At 39.6% G+C, this 20,914-nt stretch overlaps 1 protein-coding gene across 2 annotated transcripts in view; it reads left to right on the top strand.

Moving 5' to 3' along the window:
• TSPAN12 (tetraspanin 12) overlaps positions 1–20,914 on the top strand; it is a 63,858-nt gene that overhangs the window by 29,256 nt on the left and 13,688 nt on the right. For both annotated transcript variants that reach the window (XM_080819050.1, XM_080819051.1), the window contains 3 exons: positions 7,922–7,996; positions 12,204–12,311; positions 16,230–16,373. In XM_080819050.1, the coding sequence (XP_080675176.1) occupies positions 7,922–7,996; positions 12,204–12,311; positions 16,230–16,373 (327 nt within the window). The remainder of the gene's footprint in view (positions 1–7,921; positions 7,997–12,203; positions 12,312–16,229; positions 16,374–20,914) is intronic.

Below are 20,914 nucleotides of genomic sequence, written 5' to 3'. Positions count from 1 at the left end.
AGATGACAGCACCTGAGCATAAAGTTTCCAGTTACCACCCACCTCCTTTAGTTCCAGTAACCATGAAGTGTAATTGGGCCACTTATAATCTTCAGCCTTTTGAATAACTTTGTCTATGTAAAACATAGATCATCCTTCCCCCTCCGACTTTCTTCTTTTTCATGTCAAGACTTCAGCGTGACTATTGTTTGTTCTAATTTTGCTTTTACTTTTACCGGAGTGCTTCATAATTTACAGTTAATTTAATTCTCAAAGTCTTATTATGAGAAATAGTCATCTTCTACCTTCCCATTTTCCACTCTAAGAGGTAACCACTTTCAATTTTGTTTTAGCAGATTCCCTGAGAATTTACTTACCCATCTCTAAATCTCATATTTATGTAACTCTTCTCACACTCTTAGTCTTTAGCTTTAAGCACTATCCATTGACTTCTTATGATGAAAAACTTATTAAGATGGAGATCTGGCACCCTGTCCTATCCTCGCGCCCCAACCTCCCATGCAAACTTCCTATCACACTTTGACACGGATGTGTCATAACTCGGATAGTTCAGTCTTTAAGATTATAACTATGTAAATGCTATTCACAGCTGGGCCAGGGAAATACTGGGTTTGATTATTCTTTCTGGAATAATACATTGTTTTTCTTGGAATTAGTAATTCTATTTTCTATGTATTTCTGTCTAATTCAACTCTAAACTCACTCTGGTGTAACTCCTCTCTTTATATATTCAAATATTTGGAGTATTCTGTTGATTTCTTTTTTTTTTAATTTTCTTTTTTTTTTTAAAAGATTTTATTTATTTATTTGACAGACAGATCACAAGTAGGCAGAGAGGCAGGCAGAGAGAGAGAGGAGGAAGCAGGCTCCCCGCTGAGCAGAAAGCCCGATGCGGGGCTCGATCCCAGGACCCCAGGATCATGACCTGAGCCGAAGGCAGCGACTTAACCCACTGAGCCACCCAGGCGCCCCTCTTTTTTTTTTTTTTTTTAAAGAAATCTGTCTCAGAACATTCTAGACCTCTCCAGTCTAGACCCCCTGAAACTCTTGCAGTTATGGGCTATCCCTTTACTTACCATTCTGGGATTACCTTTGCCTCACTCTTGTTTTACATTCCTTGTTTTCTAGATTCCAAGTCATTGTCCACACATCTTCCAGTAGTTTCCTGAAGAAGCATACAGAAGACATAAATTTTTAAAAGTCTATATGGCTAAAAGTGGTCCTATTTGCATTTTCATGATAATTTTAATTGCTATGGAATTATAGGTTAGAAATCATTTTTCCCCCTCAGCATGTTGAAGACCTTCCTCCATTGGCCTTTAGCTTCTAGTATTCTACTAGAAATCCAAAGCTTATTTTGGTTTGATAGGAATTTTGAACCTTTGTGAAAAAGTATGTAAATTGGAGCTTCAGTGCTCTTTGCCAGTACTGTACTCTGTCTTCCACTATATCTAGTGTCTTCTGTTTTGCTCTCTCCACAGGATAAATACCCCAGCTTCTGTATTGGTGAGTCTGGGTAGTCATCCAGCTGTCTAGTATGGACATGGGGTCTAACTTCATCCTAAAGAGATTTGCAGGAAGTCATTCTGTTTTCAGCCCTACCTTCATCCATGTCCAGAGGTATCCCACCTGCCAGTACCTGGGCTTTCAGGGGATTCTGTTGTTTTCAGTTTTCCTCCCTACTGGTTAAGCCTTCAGCTTTTGGGGGACTGCTGAGAAATTCGCACATTCCAGGCTCTACTTGCTGTCGTCTCCTTTTCCTTTACCCCTGAGTTTATGCCTTTTATAGAAAAGATCCCTTATTTTTTATTTTAGAGAAATTTCAGGAGGGTGAGGGGATAGGGGCATACGTTTATTAATCTGCTTTCTTTAGGAGGAAATCCGGGGGTGGGTGGTATCAGGGAATGAAATCATTTTTATAAATAAATGTTTCTTTAAGAAAGGACCTCCTTGAGATTTTCCTATTTTGTCTGTATACATATAATGAGACGAAATAACCTTTAATAGTGAGGAATAAATCCCCTCTATTTCTACTAGAGATGCATTTACCTCCAGGTCACCAAGGACTTAAATAGGAAGATGGGATTTCCTGTCCTTCTCCTCCTCTTCAGATACCTCCAGTGGACAAAGGGAGTGGTTAAGGCTTTCTTAACATTTTGTGGCCAATCTTAGTTTAAAATAACAAATTGAAAAAAAAAATTGATTTTAGTCCTTTTTAAAAAGAAGTTGGGTTCCCCACTCACCACTTCCTACTTAGCTTCCTAAGAAAGATGTTTGGAAAAATACCAGCTATATTCTCACTGGATAGGGATTTTAGTAAAGATTTTTATCAAACCGCTTGTGGGATTGAATGTCCTTTAGGGAGAGTGCCACTGATCCTGATGGAAGGAGATGAACAATGTTACTCACCATTATCCTCTGATCACAGTACACCGAGCCAAGAAACAGGCCTCGAGTACCTGCTGTATGCCAGTCAGCACGTTAGTATTTAAGCCAAAATGGTATCTCTTGTCCACACTGAGTTTGTATTCTAATAGATGCTGTGATGTAATAGCTCCTATTAGGGGATGCTTACCACATAACAGTGCTCTACCTGATTGAATCCTTAGCACAACCCCGCAAGGTTAAGTCTTAGCATTCTCATCTTACAGATCAGGAAACTGAGCCTTAGTGGTTTGCCTGAGTTCCTCCAACTGATATGCACAGGAGCCAGAATCTGAGGCCGGAGTCTATTTTACTTCAGAGCCCATGTTCTTATCTGTCTTGTTGAAAAAGAAAGAGTCAACAAAGCAATCTCACATACAACGTTTTATTTGATCTTCTTTTATCCAACCCAGTGAGGGCTCTCATTTTTTTAAAAGATTGTACTTATTTATTTAAGACAGAGATTGAGAGAGAGAGAGAGCATGTGCCAGTGCATGAGGGGAGGGGCGAAAGCAGGCTCCCTGCTGAGCAGGAAGCCCCATGTGTGTGTGTGGGGGGGGGGGTTGGGGGGAGTGTCTCAGTCCCAGGACCTTGGGATCACAACCAGAGCAGCAGGTGGCCACTTCACCAACTGAGCCACCCAGGTGCCTCCAGAGGGCTCTCATTTTTTAACTGAAAATAATTATTCTCAGCTTGAGAGATTTGGTAGAAAAGAAAAATCACTAATTAATTGCATCATTTGGGGGTGTGCATCCTCTTGTCTGCTTGCCTTATTTGATGCAGTTTCTTCATGAACAAATGCTTGAAGATAAAACTTATTCATAGAACACAAATTTTAGTTTAATTACAGTAGAGGAACTTAGCTATTTTAAGGAACTCTGTATTGAATAATTTTCCAAGCAAACAAAATAGTTTGTCATGCAAATGATTGCATTCTAATTTCCTTGTATAAACACCAGTTTCTCATTCTTCATTTGTTTGAAATGTTTAGTCCTTAGTCGCTGAGGAAAGACAGAGGAGTCAGTACATGGCTCCTTTTCTTTGGCTTCGTTAAATTGTCCCAAATGTTTAAAGGCACTGGATTATCATAGAACAATGCACAAGGAAGACAATAGTAAAACAGAGGGAAAAAAATTGTAAAACAGAGAGGCAATATTTCAGATTTCTTTAAATGTGTAAGCAGAAGTCAAAGGGAGTTCAGTGTTAGCAGGAAACTCAGTTCCAATTAGAGAATCTCGAGGAAATCTTTCTCATTGGTGAACTGATCATTATTTCCACCAAAATTTCATTGACGACTTGCTGCGTGACAGGTGCTGCTTAGAGATAGGTGCTTTCTGGGGATAAAATCATGTTTAAGAACAAGATGTCTGCCAGCCAGAACCCACGGTCTGGCAGTTAAGTTCTGTGACCTGTGTGTGGGGCAGCCAGCTGGTTTAAAAGCCAAAGCCTCTGAAGCCTGGTGTACAGCAGACAGGGGAGTGCGGCTACACGGGAAGGGAAGGACAAAAGTAAAGTGGTAAAAAACCAGAGAGGCAATGCTGGAGAATGACGATGAGGCAGAGACCCTGTCACTTTGTGGGGAATGCAGGTTCTCTATAGGAGAAGAGAGGACAAGTCCATTTTGGATTGCACTGCACAGAATTGTTCAGCACAGCATCTGTATATGTTTTACAGGTTTAAATTAAAAAAAAAATTGCAAACCGCTTTCCCATGTATCCCATCAGCCTTGATGGTATTAGCGAAGAAGGCTTTGTTTTTATCTTTGGTACACAGACAAGCAAACTGAAGCCGGGCCAGTTTAATGATTCACCCGAGGTCACAGAGTGTGTTCCGACCTGGCTTTGGACTTCAGTCTTCCAACTCCAAATTCTGAGTTTTTCCCACCATTCAGGAAGGACAGCACCCAAGGAGACGAGAGGGGCAGATTGGTCTGCAAACTAGATGGCACAGACCGTCTCACCCAGGCATGTGCACAGGGGGGAAGCATGGGAGGCACAGGCTGACACCGTCAGGAGAGATACATACATGTTCCCAATACTGTCGAGGACGACGGATGGCTTTGCAGGGACACATACCTTAGTGTGTGCGCCTCATACCATAGCAGAGGTCAGCAGGAGCTGTTGCTTTCTTCTTTGCTAGCTTTGTTCTGTTCAAACTATGGATTAACAGATGCCTCGCTCAGATCCAGCCCTTAAACGAAATAGTGGCAGAGTGATTCTCTGTGCTGTAATCATTATGAGGATGACCATCGAGGCCTCGGAGCTCTCTGGAAAAGAAAAAGTAGGGATAAATGAAGTTGATCTCTGTATGTCGTGTTATCAATGGATTTGCCATTTAATGTTTTCCTTGGACTTAGAAGACTGGAGGTGGGAGCCAACACAACAACAACAAAGCAAGGGCAGCTGACCACAAAGCTGTAGCATCGTTTGAAAAAAAATACATATATATATTCATATTCATATATTTATGATTTGAATTAAATTTTAGAGTTGATTTGGTCCAAGAAAGTTTTATAATGTGATTAAAACATGTATTTTCAATCTGAAGGTCAAATAAATTTGTGCTTCTGAGTATAAGTAGAAGAAAGACAGAAGAACTGCTTTATATGGAAGAACTTGCATCAGATGACATCACCGGAAATCTGAACGATAAAATCATTTTAGAGTTTTCCCAGAGTTAAAGGGGTGTCCAACTTATATGGACACCCTCCTTCCCATGATGAGTAATTTTAGTTTTGAGTTTGTTTGTTTGTTTGTTTTTTTAAATAAGATTTATTTATTTGAGAGGGAGGGAGAGAGTGTGCGTGAGTGCGGAGGGGCAGGGCAGAGGGAGAGAAAATCTCAGACTCTGCACTGAGCCGGGAGCCCAAGGTGGAGGGTGGTGGGGCTCGATCTCACAATCCCGAGATCAGGACTTGAGCCCAAACCCAGGGTCGGAGAGGATGCTCAACCAGCTGTGCCACTGGGCACCCCTCTGTTTTGGGGTTTTAATGAGAGATTGTTTTAGTTATATGTATTTTATGCATTCCTGGGGACGCTTAAGTTATGGTGTTGCTAAGCCATGGCAAAGCTCACCGCAAGAAATGAGAGGTGCTGTCATGCATGTAGTCAGTGCGCGGCTTCCTAGCAGAGCGACTCAGGTGTTGCAATATTGCTTACATCTGGGCACTCCGCCCTTGCTTCTGCATTCGGGGCCCTTCTGCTACGGCAGTACAGACATCATAAACTGGCCGGTGACTCCAGGAGGCGAGAAACAAGAGAAGTGACTCAACTGGGACTTACAAGGATATAAAATCAATCCAGAAATCTGCATGGTGATCCCCAAGGCATAGTAAAGTTATCTCCTGACCAGCAGCAGCAGCCATGTCTGTATTTTATTTTCAGGATGTCGTGCCTTTTTGGGGCTGCTTTGGTTTTCATCATAACCAAACATCAACTTTGGAAAAAAAAATTAAGTTAGGGATTTGGGAAAACAAAACTATCCCATGGTGTAATTTTTCTCTGAAGTCTTACTGTCTGGTAGGGTCTTATCAAAGGTAGAAAAAATGGATCTAGCATACAATTATTGAATATTTGGTCTCTTTGTAACTTATGGTGCACATGTAGTATTGTTTGTGTCTAGGAATCTCTTAAATAAACCGTGAAAGAGAGTTTGGAGAAAAACGGACTTGGAGTGCTGTGTTCACAAAATTTCTTCTAATCATCATTTTAAGGCAAAAATCTTTAAAGTAAGGCAATGAGATTTGAGTAGATTGAAGCTGACCAAGAGTACTGCATATGTTGAAAATCAAAGTGCTTTTAAAGTGGGCTACCCTTAAGAAAATACTACTTTATCTTTTGGGCCAATTTTTATTTTCGGTGTGTTAGTTTCCAAGACATTATGCAGCCATATCTATATTATTTCTGTCTTTATATGAAAGAAGTAAATTAAAACTAATAGCTGTGATTTATGTTTTTAAATCATAGGCGTAGTAGAAAATCAGCTCAGTTTTCTAGATCTTTTATTTCCTCCTCCCCTTTTTGGGCAAAAATCATGAGCAAAGAAACTCAGCGTTCACATTTTTGACGACTCACAATCTTATTATCAGTCCATTTCTCCCCCATTTCCCTGCTACTGTCCTAGCTCAGCGATTTTTCACTTAGTTGCCCTGATCACATCTTTGCTTTCCTACAAGTTGTTTTTTTACAAAACCGCCAGAATTAGGTTTTTATAATGTATGTCAGACTGTGTCACGTGCTGCTGGATTTTGATTACACTTAGAATAAAAGCCAGAGTCCTTTCTACTGCCCCTGGAGATCTGTCTGGCTCTTTATACTTCTCATCCTCATCTGCTTACACTCCCTGTGCCCATCCCACCCCCTTGTGTGCTCTAGTTACCTCCCAGTTCTTCACTAACTGGCTTGACCCAGACGGTGGCCTGGCACTTGGTATTTCCACTTCCTGGATTGCTTCTGCACCAATCTTATCAGCCTTGCCTTCTTGTCTTTACTGACTCATCTTAAAAACTATCCTCGGGGGGCGCCTGGGTGGCTCAATGGGTTAAAGCCTCTGCCTTTGGCTCAGGTCGTGATCTCAGGGTCCTAGGATCGAGCCCCACGTCAGGCTCTCTGCTCAGCAGGGGATCCTGCTTCCCCCTCTCTCTCTGCCTGCTTCTCTGTGTACTTGTGATCTCTCTCTCTCTGTCAAATAAATAAATAAAATCTTAAAAACAAAAACAAAAACAAAAACACAAAACTACCTTCGGAAAGATCACCCAGCCCAAGGCAGCTCCTAGCCTTCTACTAGGCTATCACTCCGCTTTGTTTTCATTTATCATTTAAGTAACAAATACTTACTGAGCATCCACTTTGTGACAATAAAGTTCCTGCCCTTAAGGGGGATGCCACTGCAGTCAAGGGGGTTTGTCAATAATCATCACTACCAGGTACCCATACCCTGACCCAGTGACATAAAAGGAGCAGAAGATCCATGATGCCATTATTTCTGCCGGCATTAGTGAAGACAACTTTCGGAGAGCTCATTCTTTCTCACTTTTACTGTTTATTTCTGCAAGGTACCTCTGCAACCAGAGAAGGGTCGAGGTGCATGTGGCACAAAGAACACAGCCATAAGGCTCTAGCAAACCACCCCCCACCACCAATTTACTATGCACATTCTTAAAAACTCACATTGTCTACTTTTTGCATTAATTTTGTCATTTGTAAAATGCGGTAGTCCTATCCCTTTCACGAAGTCCTTGAGCGAATGAATTATGAAAGTACTTGATAAATAGAGCACTAGTCAAATGTCCCATTCAGGTGAGTATCAGATATTGCCTGTAGATTTCTTTCAATTGGTGGACACTTTTCTCCTTTCCTCCCAAGGGAGCTTCTTAAATATGTGTCTCTGTTTACTTGTCCTTTGGGTAAACAACACTGAATAATATTTAGCTTGTCTCTGATGGCTGTATTTTATTTTGATTCTATCCTAACAGCATTAATTTTTTGTTCTTCTGCAGTACTTTGGAAGTTTGCTTGTCATTTTCTGTGTGGAACTGGCTTGTGGTGTTTGGACGTATGAGCAGGAAATTATGGTGAGTTCAAAGTGGGGTATAGTCACGATCTGGAACAATACTCAGTTCAGCCTTTTGAATCATATACTTTGGAGTTATTTAGGCACATGGTTGTGATTTTGAACGGTTTTTTGTTTATTTGTTTGTTTGTTTAAGTAGGCTCCATGCCCGGAGGGGAGCCCAAAGTGAGGGTCAAATTCATGACTAGGAGATCAAGACCTGAGCCTAGATCAGAAGTCAGAGGCTCAATCCACTGAGGCACCCAGTGCCTCTAATTTGAATGTTTATCCTGTATAATAACAATGCTGGTCCCAATATTTCTGAAAATGAACACTTTCTTGTCTGTGTCTAAAGTGTAGTTCCAAATCATAATTTGTATAATTTTATTTGCTGTACTGTATGTCTTTAATTCCACAGGTCTCTAAAACATTGATGTAATAGACCAGAAATAATACATGTCCTAAAATAATTTTTCCAACTTCTGAGTATATAATAGAAAAGATTCGCGTTCACAACAAGATCTGGGAAAGCTTGAAAATCTACATGCAAGCCTCATAAAATGCCAACCTCAGCTGTATTCTGACGACTAGGAAGCATGAATTTTCTGTTCCCAACAAGCTGAGCCAAATTCCTTGAAGAAGAAGTATATTTGAAGAGTTGCTGTGTGTTTACTTCAGCCTCGAAACACTCTGACAGTTTGAGACTTGGCTACATGAAAACAGCTCTTAAGCATTTTTCTCTTTCACTTTGGGAATTGAAATCAACTTTCAGAGCGATGTGAGAATGAGCAAGGATAGGGGATTTTACCAGTCCCGTTGGGTGTATCACTTGCTCCTCACCACCGCTCACACAGGGCATGATGACTTTCTAAATGTTTGCCCGCTTCACGGGTGACAGTTTGTGCATCTATCACCCGTGGTTGAGCCCCTTTGCATGTCTGTTTGCTGGCTGCTTTCACCGAGGCAGGCCAGGCTAGTCCCCTCTAAGCACCACAGAGTAATTCTGTTTGGGGAAGGTGGTGGTTTTCAGCAAGAAGTTCTCGGACAGTTTACAGGACAGAATCAGAATAGAGGGGAAGGCAGAGGAAGAAGGGGTAGGGACGGGGCATTCACATTTGTGACAAGTTCCCCAGATGAACCTTTGACATTTTGAACGTGTAGAAGCTTTCAAGAAGGGAGGGAGATCATTTTGTATTTGTTTCAGAGGGGCATTTTAGTACTGAAAGTGAAGTCCTTTCGGTACCGGTACCGATCCTGCGGTGAATCTGTTACTGTATTGTGAGACTGTTTTGAATGCTAAGCAGTAATTACAGACTAATGAGTACTTTGCATACTCTAATTTGCATGTAAACCATGCTTAGGCGCTGCCACACATCTGAACCTGCCTGAAAACACTCCTGCTTCCCATCCATGTCTGACAACTCTTAGTAAGAAGAGAGAATTTATGGTTTTTTTTCTATTAAAAATTGAAAAGTCAGGGCAGGTTCTGACTAGTTTAATAAAGTTAAAAGCTTTCTTCAAAATGAAATCTCCTGTTAAAATAGGAATGTTCTTGCTGTCTTTGAGAATCATATTTTCACTCCATCCCTAGAAACATCGTATATTTCGGGGAGTGAAAGAGTAGTTGGTGGCTCGAGACTCCGTTTCTGGGTTTTATTGATAAAGAGACGGTCGCTTCTAAATTTTTTTGTTTTCAGGAAGTACATGTATCTCCTTGACATTCAAGCAATAGATAGTAGTCCTAGAATTAGTCCCTGATCCTTTACCACAGCTTTTCCTCATGTTCTTTTTGATAATTAAAAGGGATTTAGAAATGAATTTACTTTCTATGGATTTTGAAACGGTTTGTATAGCTTTTATGTCATATCATTATTATTTTTTTTTAAGATTTTTTAATTTATTTGACAGAGATCACAAGTAGGCAGAGAGGCCGAGGAAGCAGGCTCCCCGCAGAACAGAGAGCCCAATGCGGGGCTCGATCCCAGGACCCTGGGATCATGACCTGAGCTGAAGGCAGAGGCTTAACCCACTGAGCCACCCAGACGCCCCTGTCATATCATTATTTGATAAATCTCCCAAGTTATAACAAATATGAAATGAATTAATTTAAGAGATTTGAAAGGAAATGTTTTGATTCTAATATAAACTAATTCTAGAAGATACTTCCTTCTATTCAGTTAGGGGGCCATCTTCTGGGTATCATGGTGGTACTAAATGGATACATGCTGCCATTTCCGTTGAGTGCATACACCACTGTTTGCTTATGTAAATCTCCCCCATTAAGTCACCGGGAGAAAGCAAGGGCTGTTGGGGCTGTTTCTAAGGGAAATGTGGAAAATGGTTCTTTGGAAGAAAAGTTCGTCAGAATTTTTTTATTGCTTTTGCACTAATAGCAGGGTGAATGAAAAGTGCCATTAAAGTTTATTAGCTGCCAAATTTTGCAGAATCCAGCCTTTGCACAGAATGGGCTTGTGTTCTTAGCTGTTCCATGCAAGAAGCCAGTAAGTGTGTGTTTTCCTTCATGGCCAAATCACAGTATTTGTGCCAGAACCTCAGTGATCTCCTCTGTTTCTTGCCATATTTGGTCTCACATCGGTTGTGGTTACAAGAGGGAAACAACTTATATTTACTTTGTAAGATAAAATTTATAATAAGACTATTCTAATAACCAAATCAAGAGCTTTGACATCAGTCCGTTTCCCATTATTTCTGTTGTTTATACGTGGTCACCTCCTATTCATGATTCCTTCTTCAGAAAAATCTGTCAATAATATTAACTGTTTCAGATTATAGACTTCTAGAGATTTACTTCATTTCCAATTTTATATACTCAAAGAGATATGAAATAATAACTTCTAGTGAGTAGCTTGCATTTTGGTTTCGTTCCCTGACCTTTGTTGAAACCATGTGAACATGAAGTACACACAGTCAGGCTAAAGGAGCAAAGTTGTGTGCCCAAGTGTTACCATGTTTGGGTTTGTACGTACATTTCCAAGTAATAAAAAAGAGAATTAACAAAGGAAAACAATGAAAACTTTTTGTGGTCAGGAATTTTTAAACTACTTCTACTGATACTGCTATTTTTAAAATAAGATTGCAAAATAGTCCTAATCTTAAGTTAGTGTCAGGCTTGCTTGGCTAAGCCTGGTCTGTATTACCACATACATCAGATATGGATATCTGTCCAGTTTCCCAGTTACGCATTCTAAACATAATACCACATGTGTGGTGAGAGGAGGATGTGTATGCGTCAGTTTCCCCCCAGGACACTGGAGATAAAGCACCCCTTGGTGCGCTGACTGGATTTTCGGCCAAATGTTGTGTTGTGTACCTTAAGCTCTGTCATGATTAAACACTCTGTTAAGGGACACGGTGCTCAGTGATGTGGGACTAGAAGCACAAAAAGTGCTTTAATTTGTGAGGTATTCTTTCTAAATTTCTAGCATGCATCCAAAATCCAATCTTGGGAAAGATATTTGCACACTTATTCCAGAACGAGGCATGACTTGAGCTGAATTCTTTCCCTTCTTAATTCTTATCCCTTTATTTTTGGTACTACAATCTGCAGTCACTTCATTTTTTAGGAAGATTTCATGTATTTATTTGAGAGAGAAAGTGAGAGAGAGAGAGCAGGAGCATGGAGAGAGGCAGAGGGAGAAGCAGACTCCCTGCTGAGCAGGGAGCAGGACACGGAGCTCCATCCCAGGACCATCCCAGGACTATCCCAGGACTCCAGGATCATGACCTGAATCGAAGGCAGATGCTTAACTGATTGAACCACCCAGGCCCCGCTGCAGTCTCTTCAAAGACCGACTCCATAGCATTATGAAATCAGATCCAAGGGCATTTCTGGGCAGAGATCATTTGTTATGAGGAGCTCTTCAGCCAAACATGCAGGATGTACAGTAAACCGCTTGTTTTGTGATTTCCTTCAGTTTGACATTGGCATTAAATGATTTTATTTTTTTTTCTTTGCTTAATGTAAAGAACTTCCTCATTTACTGCAAACATCTACACACAGAGATTGTTTCATAAGTAACTAATAACCTGGAGCTGAATTTAGGCCACAAACAAATACAAATTTTAAAATAGTGTTTGTTAATTGCAATACATTCCAAGTATGCGTACGAGTGGGTGAGCGATTATTTTTGTGACTGTGGGAATGTTTGTGTGTCTGAATGTGTGTGTTTGTATGTTCCATTTGTTCATATTTTCTTTGTTATCTCCAGGTCCCGGTTCAGTGGTCAGACATGGTCACTTTGAAAGCCAGAATGACAAATTATGGTTTACCTAGATACCGGTGGCTTACTCACGCTTGGAATTTTTTCCAGAGAGAGGTAAGTGCTACAACTGCTGAGGTAGAGGGTATGGAATAAATGGCATACTTTCAAAACAAATGTTCAAAGCTTTGGCTTTGGTCATTTTCTCTGCTCTGAAAAGTTAAGCCAGTGATTCAGTTACCACTGATGTAATTCTTTATTGAGAAATTCCTTAAGTGACACCATGCCCTGCTTTTCTTCCTGTGTATACCATTTCCCCTTCATTTTACGTGGTCCATGTATATTTTAAGAATTTCTTAAAAGCCACTTTGCTAAACTACTGTGAAATTTCCTCTTTATGAGGGTTTCTTGATAAATATCCAAGTTTTATTTGAAGAGATAAGTTTTCATGACTTTTAGAGCTGTCTTTATTTTAAACAGTTACAATTTTTTAAAAAATACTGGCTCTCGTTTGTGAATTAAGCATCAGTATATCATTAAAAGTATGAGTTTTCCAGTCAGAAAGATCTTGGTTCAGATTCTGGCTCTGTTGCTTACTAGTCCATGAACTTCTATAATTTCCTTAGCTTCTTTCAGCCTCAGTCTCCTCATCTGTAAAATAGGGGTAAGACCAGTACTTGCCTCCTTGGGTTTTTGAGAAGATGAGATGGGATTGTGAGTTTGATCTCATTTAGCTTACGGTTATTGACGATAGCACGATAAAGCATAGGTTCTTTTTGCTTTTCTTCCTAACTTCCATAGAGCCCTGCATCCACTCATCTTCTCAAACACGGACTATATGTAGATTTTTAAAATCTGGTGACTTGAAGTTCACCACTGGTATGGCTTCAAACCAAGCTCTTCTCCCAAGCAGTTGCCTTGTGATTGGAGATTCCTGGTTGACCAAGTATACCTGTTTCTTCCCCATCATTTTTGAGCTGAGCCACAAGACATGTGAGAGTCAGTGTCTTACAGGATGGATATCCAACTCTCTGCCCAGTTACTCTATCTGGGATATGGGCAGAGGTTTCAGTCTAGGATAATGGCCAAATCTGGCTCTTTGTGTTACAGTTGTTGAGATGGTGAGAATTATCATTGTAACACAGATTTCCTATTTATTTAAATGCTTCCTGGCTTTGTTTGTTTACAGTTCATTTGTACTAAAAACAACATGAAGGGAAAATTGGTGAGACATTAGGGAATTTATAGTAAGCTGTATTCAGCTATCGCCCTGGGTAGAAGCTGCTCAGATTTTCTTTATTTTCTGGGATTTCTGATGTAGCCCATGATAATCCAGGTTAAAACAACAAAGGAAGTTTTTTCAAGGGGCTCCATCTAGATAGACAATGTATAACATTGCAAATGATAGTACCGTATGTTTTTAGCTTTATTGTGTGGTAAGTTCCCTCCTCCATATCATAGACCTGTTTCACACAAAAGGAGGATGAAGACCTCTGGGCACCCTGAACGAATTTTTTAAAGGCTCTCGTGCTAGTGTGTCAGGGCTGTGGCCAAAATAAATGATCACAGACTGGGTGGCTGAAGCAACCCAGGGATTTGTCATCTCACAATTCTGGAAGCTAGAAGTCCAAGATCGAGGTGTGCAGGGCTGATTTCTTTGGAGGCCTCTCTCCTGGGCTTGTAGAGAGCAGTCTTCTCCACAAGGAGAAGACTGTCTTCCTTTTATATGTGTCTGTGTTCAAATTTCTTCTTCTTATAAGGACATCCATCATATGGGATTAGAGCCCATCCTTGTGACCTTGTTTTAATTTAATTGCCTCTGTAAAGATCCTATCTCCAAATATGGTCACATTTTGAGAGCTAGAATTTCAACATGAATTTTGGGGGCAGGGAACACAGTTCAGCCCACAACACCTGGCTCCCGCAATAAATTGTAGAGCTAAAAGTGACCTCATCTGGCCCCGGTTGTCCTGACGACTCCTGCAGTGCACTTATGGGCATGTACCTCACTGTCAAGGACTCTCATATGAGCCCTAGGGATCCTTCTTTAATATCTTTCTAAAAAACTGATTTTTAAAAATGTATTTACTTGTTTATTTTAACTTAATGGTTGGAGAACCAGCTTTGAAATAAATAGGCTCTGCCACACACTAGTCCATGGTCTCTACAAGTTGTTTGACCTGTGAAAACCTCACTTCCGCTATAGGTAAAATGGTGGCGGTATTTTCCAGTTTGACACGATGCTAGCAAGAATGGCTTTATCTCATATTGTGATTTTAAAGGAGGTGGGAAAACTGCAAGGAGATGTAGATCATGGTCATGTGTGTGGCATAATAGTGGGTTCGCGTAGGGGAGTTATAGGGAAAATTTCACTGCCAATCTACTATCTTCTGTTGACAAAGAAAAACAACTATGTAACAAGAAAAAATATCTCAGTGACTTATTAAAAGAAAAAAAAATCTGGCTCTGAACATGATATGCTTAAGTTATTTGGAAAAATCATTTCTGTGGAGCACCTCATTTCCTGATGAGGCCAGATAAATGGGCTGTTCTATTGTGGATGGAGTATGAGTTCCACGAACTGTACTTTTGTCATCAACAGAGGAAAACACATGTCCTTAGGAAATGAGAGAAGTAGGTGTTCTCTGAGTGCAAGGACTTAAAAAGCCTAACTTGGAAATGTAGTAGTTTATGATTTTTAGAAAGTGAAGTCTTTTTAACCACATATGTTTTTTATGGATATTCAATGACTTATGTAAAATGCATGATGTTAAATTATGTTTGAGTTAATGTGTGATGTTTATGGCATGTCTGTAGCTTTTAGAGCAAGTTTATAAAAGGAAAATACTAAAAATATAAAAAATGTTTCTCTGAAAATTTTAGTATTACTCATAACACCAGTAGTTCATCATTTATAATCCTCTTAAGATGGTGTTTTCTTTTTAAAAATTAGATATTTAGGCAAATGAAAAATATAAAATCATTTTTCTGTAATCATTTTTCTGATGTATTTTCTTTGTTTCATTTTACACAAGAAATTCAGAATTCTCCATAGCTGATTTTAGTTGGATTTTGAAATGGTGGATTGTGATATTTTATGATACGGTGTTAATCCTGGACACAGATTGGTCTGTGGGGCTACATAATTTGTAGAGCCAGTCACTCTTGGCAAAGTTCTTCTCAGTGATTGCCCAGAGTTCTTGTTTTTGACTATATGGAAGAGTAACTCCCTCTACCCAAGGGCAGAAAATTATCATAGTTAATTATTCTGAATCTAATCTACATATGTCCTTAAGCAGTGTTTCTAAACTTTGACCAGAGAAAGTTTTTGTTAAGACTTGGTGAAATGAGATAAAAAGGAACAAAAGACAATGTAGTTTTTCTTAAATCCAATTTTATTCAAGCTAAAGGCACATCATTTCTTCAGGATTTATGGTGAGAGAATATAATACTTTATTTCAAGACTCTCATTCAGTTAAATAAAAATGTGTTTGCCAAACGCAAATTTGTATCTCAAACATTTTCGAAAATCTACTGGTTAATGAATTCAAGTTGGGTCATTTTTTGTGATGTGTGGTTTTGGTCAACAACTCTTTCTCCAGAGATTACAAAAACTTTTAATCTTTGAATTTGTTAAGCAGTTAAATTGGTAAGTAGGTGATACACAAACAGATTGATCAACTGTTCTTTCGTGGCCAGAGGTTCAATGAGAACTGTAATAATCCAGCTAATTGTTACTGTGCATAATGACTCTGTTGCTATATGATCACTTATAGAGGATTGTACAGTTGGGGGAGACTCAGCCATGCCTCATCTGATTTCTTGGGTTATGAGCATTATTGTTCGGAATTGTTCCGCTATGGAGCCCTTTGCCACATTTCTGTCGTCAGTATAGAATGTACACACATCTTGAGGTGATGACAGAAGTGAGTTTTAGCTCTGGGTACAAAAATTTAAGAAATCTAACGTTTAATCTTCTGTAAGTTAAGAAAATATTTGCGTAGTTTCTGAGCCTGACCAGTCATTCTTTCGCAGTTTAAGTGCTGTGGAGTGGTGTACTTCACTGACTGGCTGGAAATGACAGAGATGGACTGGCCCCCGGATTCCTGTTGTGTTAGGGAATTCCCAGGATGTTCCAAACAGGCCCACCAGGAAGATCTCAGTGACCTTTATCAAGAGGTAAGGCCATATGTGGTTAACGTATCACGTATACGAGTTTTCTCATAATGACTTTTAAATAAAGAACCAACAACATGGCCATGACATTCTCCTCTTCTAAATACAAAGCCCCTTGAAATTTTTCTCTGGTATGTGGAGAAACAGGATAAAGCTAAAAATCCGTATAAAAACCTGAACCTTATCACATGTGAACAAAGGAAATTGGGAAAGACCATGTTTAGAATCAACTGGGTTTTAAACTGTACTGTCTAGAACCAGTTTCTCTTGCCTCCTAGGGATCCTTTGAAAACAGGTCTATGAGGGGTATGTAAAGAACTCTGCATATTCAGGAAGACAAGGCTGGGAGTTCCCAAACACGATATGTATTTTAGGGCCTCCACTAAAACATATGTAGGGAAAAAAAATAATAAATACCACTCTCCAGGGAAAATGCTGTCCTCCACTCTTCAGTTCCCCCTACTGGCTAATAAGGAACAGCGATGTTAGTTTTAGTTGGCAGATTGAACGGAGTTAGATGCTCACAGGGTTTAAAATCAGTCATCACATGCCCAAGAAAGTTGCATGTCTGTGTTTTCTGGGAGAATTTATCCAAATCATCAGTTATCCCTTTATTAGCAGAAGTTCTCCTAGTCCTTCATTTTTAGTGGTGAGTTTTTGAACTTTGTTAGCAGTAGAATCTGAATTCAAACTAAAATCTAGAACTATACCATCCAGTAGTTACCCATGGCTATTTAAATCAAAATTAAATTAAGTGAAAATGTCATTTCCTTAGTTGAAATAGCTACATTTCAAATGCTTAAAGGCCACTTGAGACTAGCGGCTTCTGTATTAGGCAATGCAGATATAAGACATGGCCACATTACAGAAAATTTCATTGCAGACTCGAGCTAGAATGGAAGGGCAAAATGCAAATCAGATGGAAGGGAGCTCTCAGGCTGAGGGGCTGGGATCATTTCCCAGAAGCATCTCCAGTCAAGCATCTGGATATCAGAAAACAGCATTGAAAACCTCTGGCTTACTATAAAATAACAACTCCTACTACATAATATGTCATCCATACCTACATGTGTGCATGTGCGCGCACACACACACACACATATGTAATATAGCTATGAAGAGTGAAACTTTAAAAGAGAATGTCATGATTTATAAAACATGCATTTTTATACCTATCTCAAGACCTTAGGACGTTATACATTTTTCCCTAGAAATACTATTATTGTTCAAAACATCTTTTAGGCTGCCAAAATCAGTTGCAGAGTGGCGCAGAAATCACTTTCATTAATTTATGGTGTGAATTATTTGAAAAAGATGGTGGATTACGTACACAAATCATCCATCTTCTTTATATCTTAGATACGAGTAGCTTTTGGCTGTTAAAAAATTCGTCTCAGAGGACAAGACCATGCCGCATTAAGCATATCCAAAATAAAGTGCTTTGGGCTCCAAAGACATGCAGAGAAGTGTGCCAAGTGTTTTTTAAGAGATTCAGAATTGTGTTAGTTTCCTAGGGCTGCTGTAACAAAGTGCCACCAAGTGAGTGACTTAAACAGCAGGTCTTTGTGGCTTCATGGTCCTGAAGGCTCCAAGGCTTGAGAGCAAGGTGTCAGCAAGCTTGGTTCCCTCTGAGAGGGGTGAGGAGAATCAGTTCTGTGCCCATCTGTCAGCCTCTGGTCGTTGGATGCAATCTTTGCTCTTCCTTGGTTGTAGAAGCATCACCCTGATCTCTGCCTTCACATTTACATGGAATTCTCCCTGTTTCTGTGTATTCCCAGATTTCACCTTGTTCCTAAGGACACCAGTCCTATTGCTTTAGGGAACTAACGTTTTGCAGTACAACTTCCACTTAATTAATTACATCTGCGATGAGTCCATTTCCAAATAAGATCACATCCTGAGGTTCTAGGGGTTAGGACCTGAACATATGCATTTGGGGGAAACACAAATCAACTCATAACAAAAATGGTTGAAACAACTGAATTACTCAGGTTGTTTATTTGGAAAGATAACCAAAGAATTATTGGGTCAATGTCTCTGAGTTCTCCATGATTATGCTACGTCTTTTCTTCTCAAAGTCTGAAATAAGGACGGTCAACTAACAAGTTCAACAGTGGAAGCCCTGTTCATTCCAGAAAACACAATAAAACAGTGCTTAATATTTCCAAGATATTATTAAATGCAAACATAATTGTGGATATTCAAAGGTATTATAACTCACCACTAGGTTTTAAAGACACAGATGATTACAGTATAGATGTGAATGGAAACCTATCCACTTTCCTACTGTGAACTTTTGTTAGTTTTTAGGAATGGCAAGTCAATCTGGGAAATCACTGGGCTACACCACCATATATAATAATCTCTACCTTCTTTAGTGATTAATACTGATAATACGATTACAACTGGCATTGATCATAAGAATGGCAAAACATGAATCCGTTTACCAGATCTTCCCGTGAAGTCTGAATATGGACAGAGTCACTTTGATTGTACTTTGTTTAGTTGAAAAGCATTCAATTAAACATTTGATAAAATTTTCTTGCTGTAAAAATGCAATTCGTTTTTACGAGTTTGTCTTAGATTATTTCCACAAGTAGTATTTGTCCTGGAATGCCTTACTTTGGGGCTGTCTATAATTGCTTATTCCATGAATTTCGAGATTGAAAGAAGCCACGGGATTGTGTGCTTGCAAGTTGAGGAACCAGACTATTTGAAAGGCTTTTTCATATTTTCATCAAAAGACTTTCAGTAGCAAGCTGGCTACTGAAGCAAGCATTGTCAGTTACGAGATGTTCTGTAGACAGACTTCCCACAGAGATGGGGGTTCATTATATCAGAGTAAGTCTGCTTTTACATTTTATAATTAATAACAGATGCTGGTATTGGTAATAATATAGTGCATAATTATATGCATAGTTGACTTACCAAAGTGGATCACTTAGTAGCTTTATGGCACAAGTACAATTAAATCCATCATTAAAAATAAGACTTAATTCTACTTTGCCCTGGAGAACATATGTTTCCTAATTGAAGAGTGCCCAGAGACCATCCACCTGGAAGATGAGGGGTCTAGCAGGGAGGGACAAGTGAGGGACAGCTGGAGGTATTTATGTTGCTTGTTCCGAAGTAGCAAATACTAAGGGGAGATATTTTAGATGTCTTCAAATATTTCAAAGTTCATCCTTCAGAACAGGAACTAGACTTACTCATTGTTGCTCCAACGGCCAGACGCTAGAGGAAGGAAATTTTGAATCAATAGAAGGAAGACCTTGCTCATCAAAATCCGTCCGATTGTGACACAGGTTCTCTTGTAAAATAATGAGTGTCTCATCACTAAAAATATTAAAGTCAAGGTCAGATAACCATGTCATTGGCGGGTAGAATGGGTTTTTAAATTAAAAGTGGATCTGGACTAGATGAACTTCAAGGTCCCTTTTATCTTTCCTATTCTGTAAGCTCCGAGATAAGAACTGGCTTTCTTCCCGCGATCTTTCTTCAGTAGTCTGAAATCAAGGAAATAAATCATTCGCAACCATCTGGTGGCCTGCATGGTCCCTGACCCAATAATGTTTTATGACACATTTGAAACCTGTGAAAAATGACAGAGCAGAAATATAGCGACAATTGCACGTTTTAGAAACATTCCCATCAGAAGTATTGTTGGGTTTGGTACACGGGTCCTCCAATACCTGTAATGAGCTACACGCTTGTAGAGAAGTGTAGTTGTAAAAGTCACAGATGAAACTGTTTCTGATCAGCAGTTTGGTTCCACCACATTCATGAAGTCAAATGTTTTGTGAGGGCCTCCTGGGCCCCAGGGGCTATTGTAAAGGCTGAGGATACAGCCAAGAATGTTGCAGACAAAAATCTGTCCTGTATAATTTATATCCTAGTTAGGATGATAAACATTTAGCAAGATTAAAAACAGCAATAAAAAATAATTTCAGGTAGTGTGATAAAAGCATTTTGAAGATTCTAAACAGGGTCGTGTGCTGGAGGCTGGCTTTATTGGCGAGGGAGCTACTTAGAATGGTTAGGAACCCACTCTTTTAGGAAGTGACATTTGAACTGAGAGCAGTTGATGCCAAGGACGCAGCCATGCAAAGATCCGCTGAAGAATTTTTTTTTTTTTTTTTTTTTTTACCCTAAGGAACTACAAATGCAAAATCCCACCCAGGGATACCCTAGTGATTACTGACTACTTACTACCTTGTTCTTTGGGATTGCTTGTGGAACCACGCTGTCTAAATACTAGGTGTGAGACCTGACTTCAGCAAAACATCAGACCCCAAGCTGAAGTTGGTAGAATAGAGGCCTGGGATGCGTCTCTTCTTTCTCTCACCTGCTGAGTCATCTACCATATCCTTAATAAAGGTCTCTGTCTAGACCTGATCTGGAGTAAAAAAAAAAAAACAAAAAACCCAGAGAAACAGAAAAATAAAGAAGGCTAGCAGAGAGAAAGTCTTGCCTGTGGACCTATGCTCTTGTTGGACGGGCTTCAAGGGAAAGGTGATACCGCTGAGATTGTTTTCAATATTTTT

Source organism: Martes martes, assembly GCF_963455335.1.
Source record: "Martes martes genome assembly, chromosome: 11".
Lineage (NCBI taxonomy): Eukaryota > Metazoa > Chordata > Mammalia > Carnivora > Mustelidae > Martes > Martes martes.
This window is presented reverse-complemented; position numbering and strand designations above follow the sequence as displayed.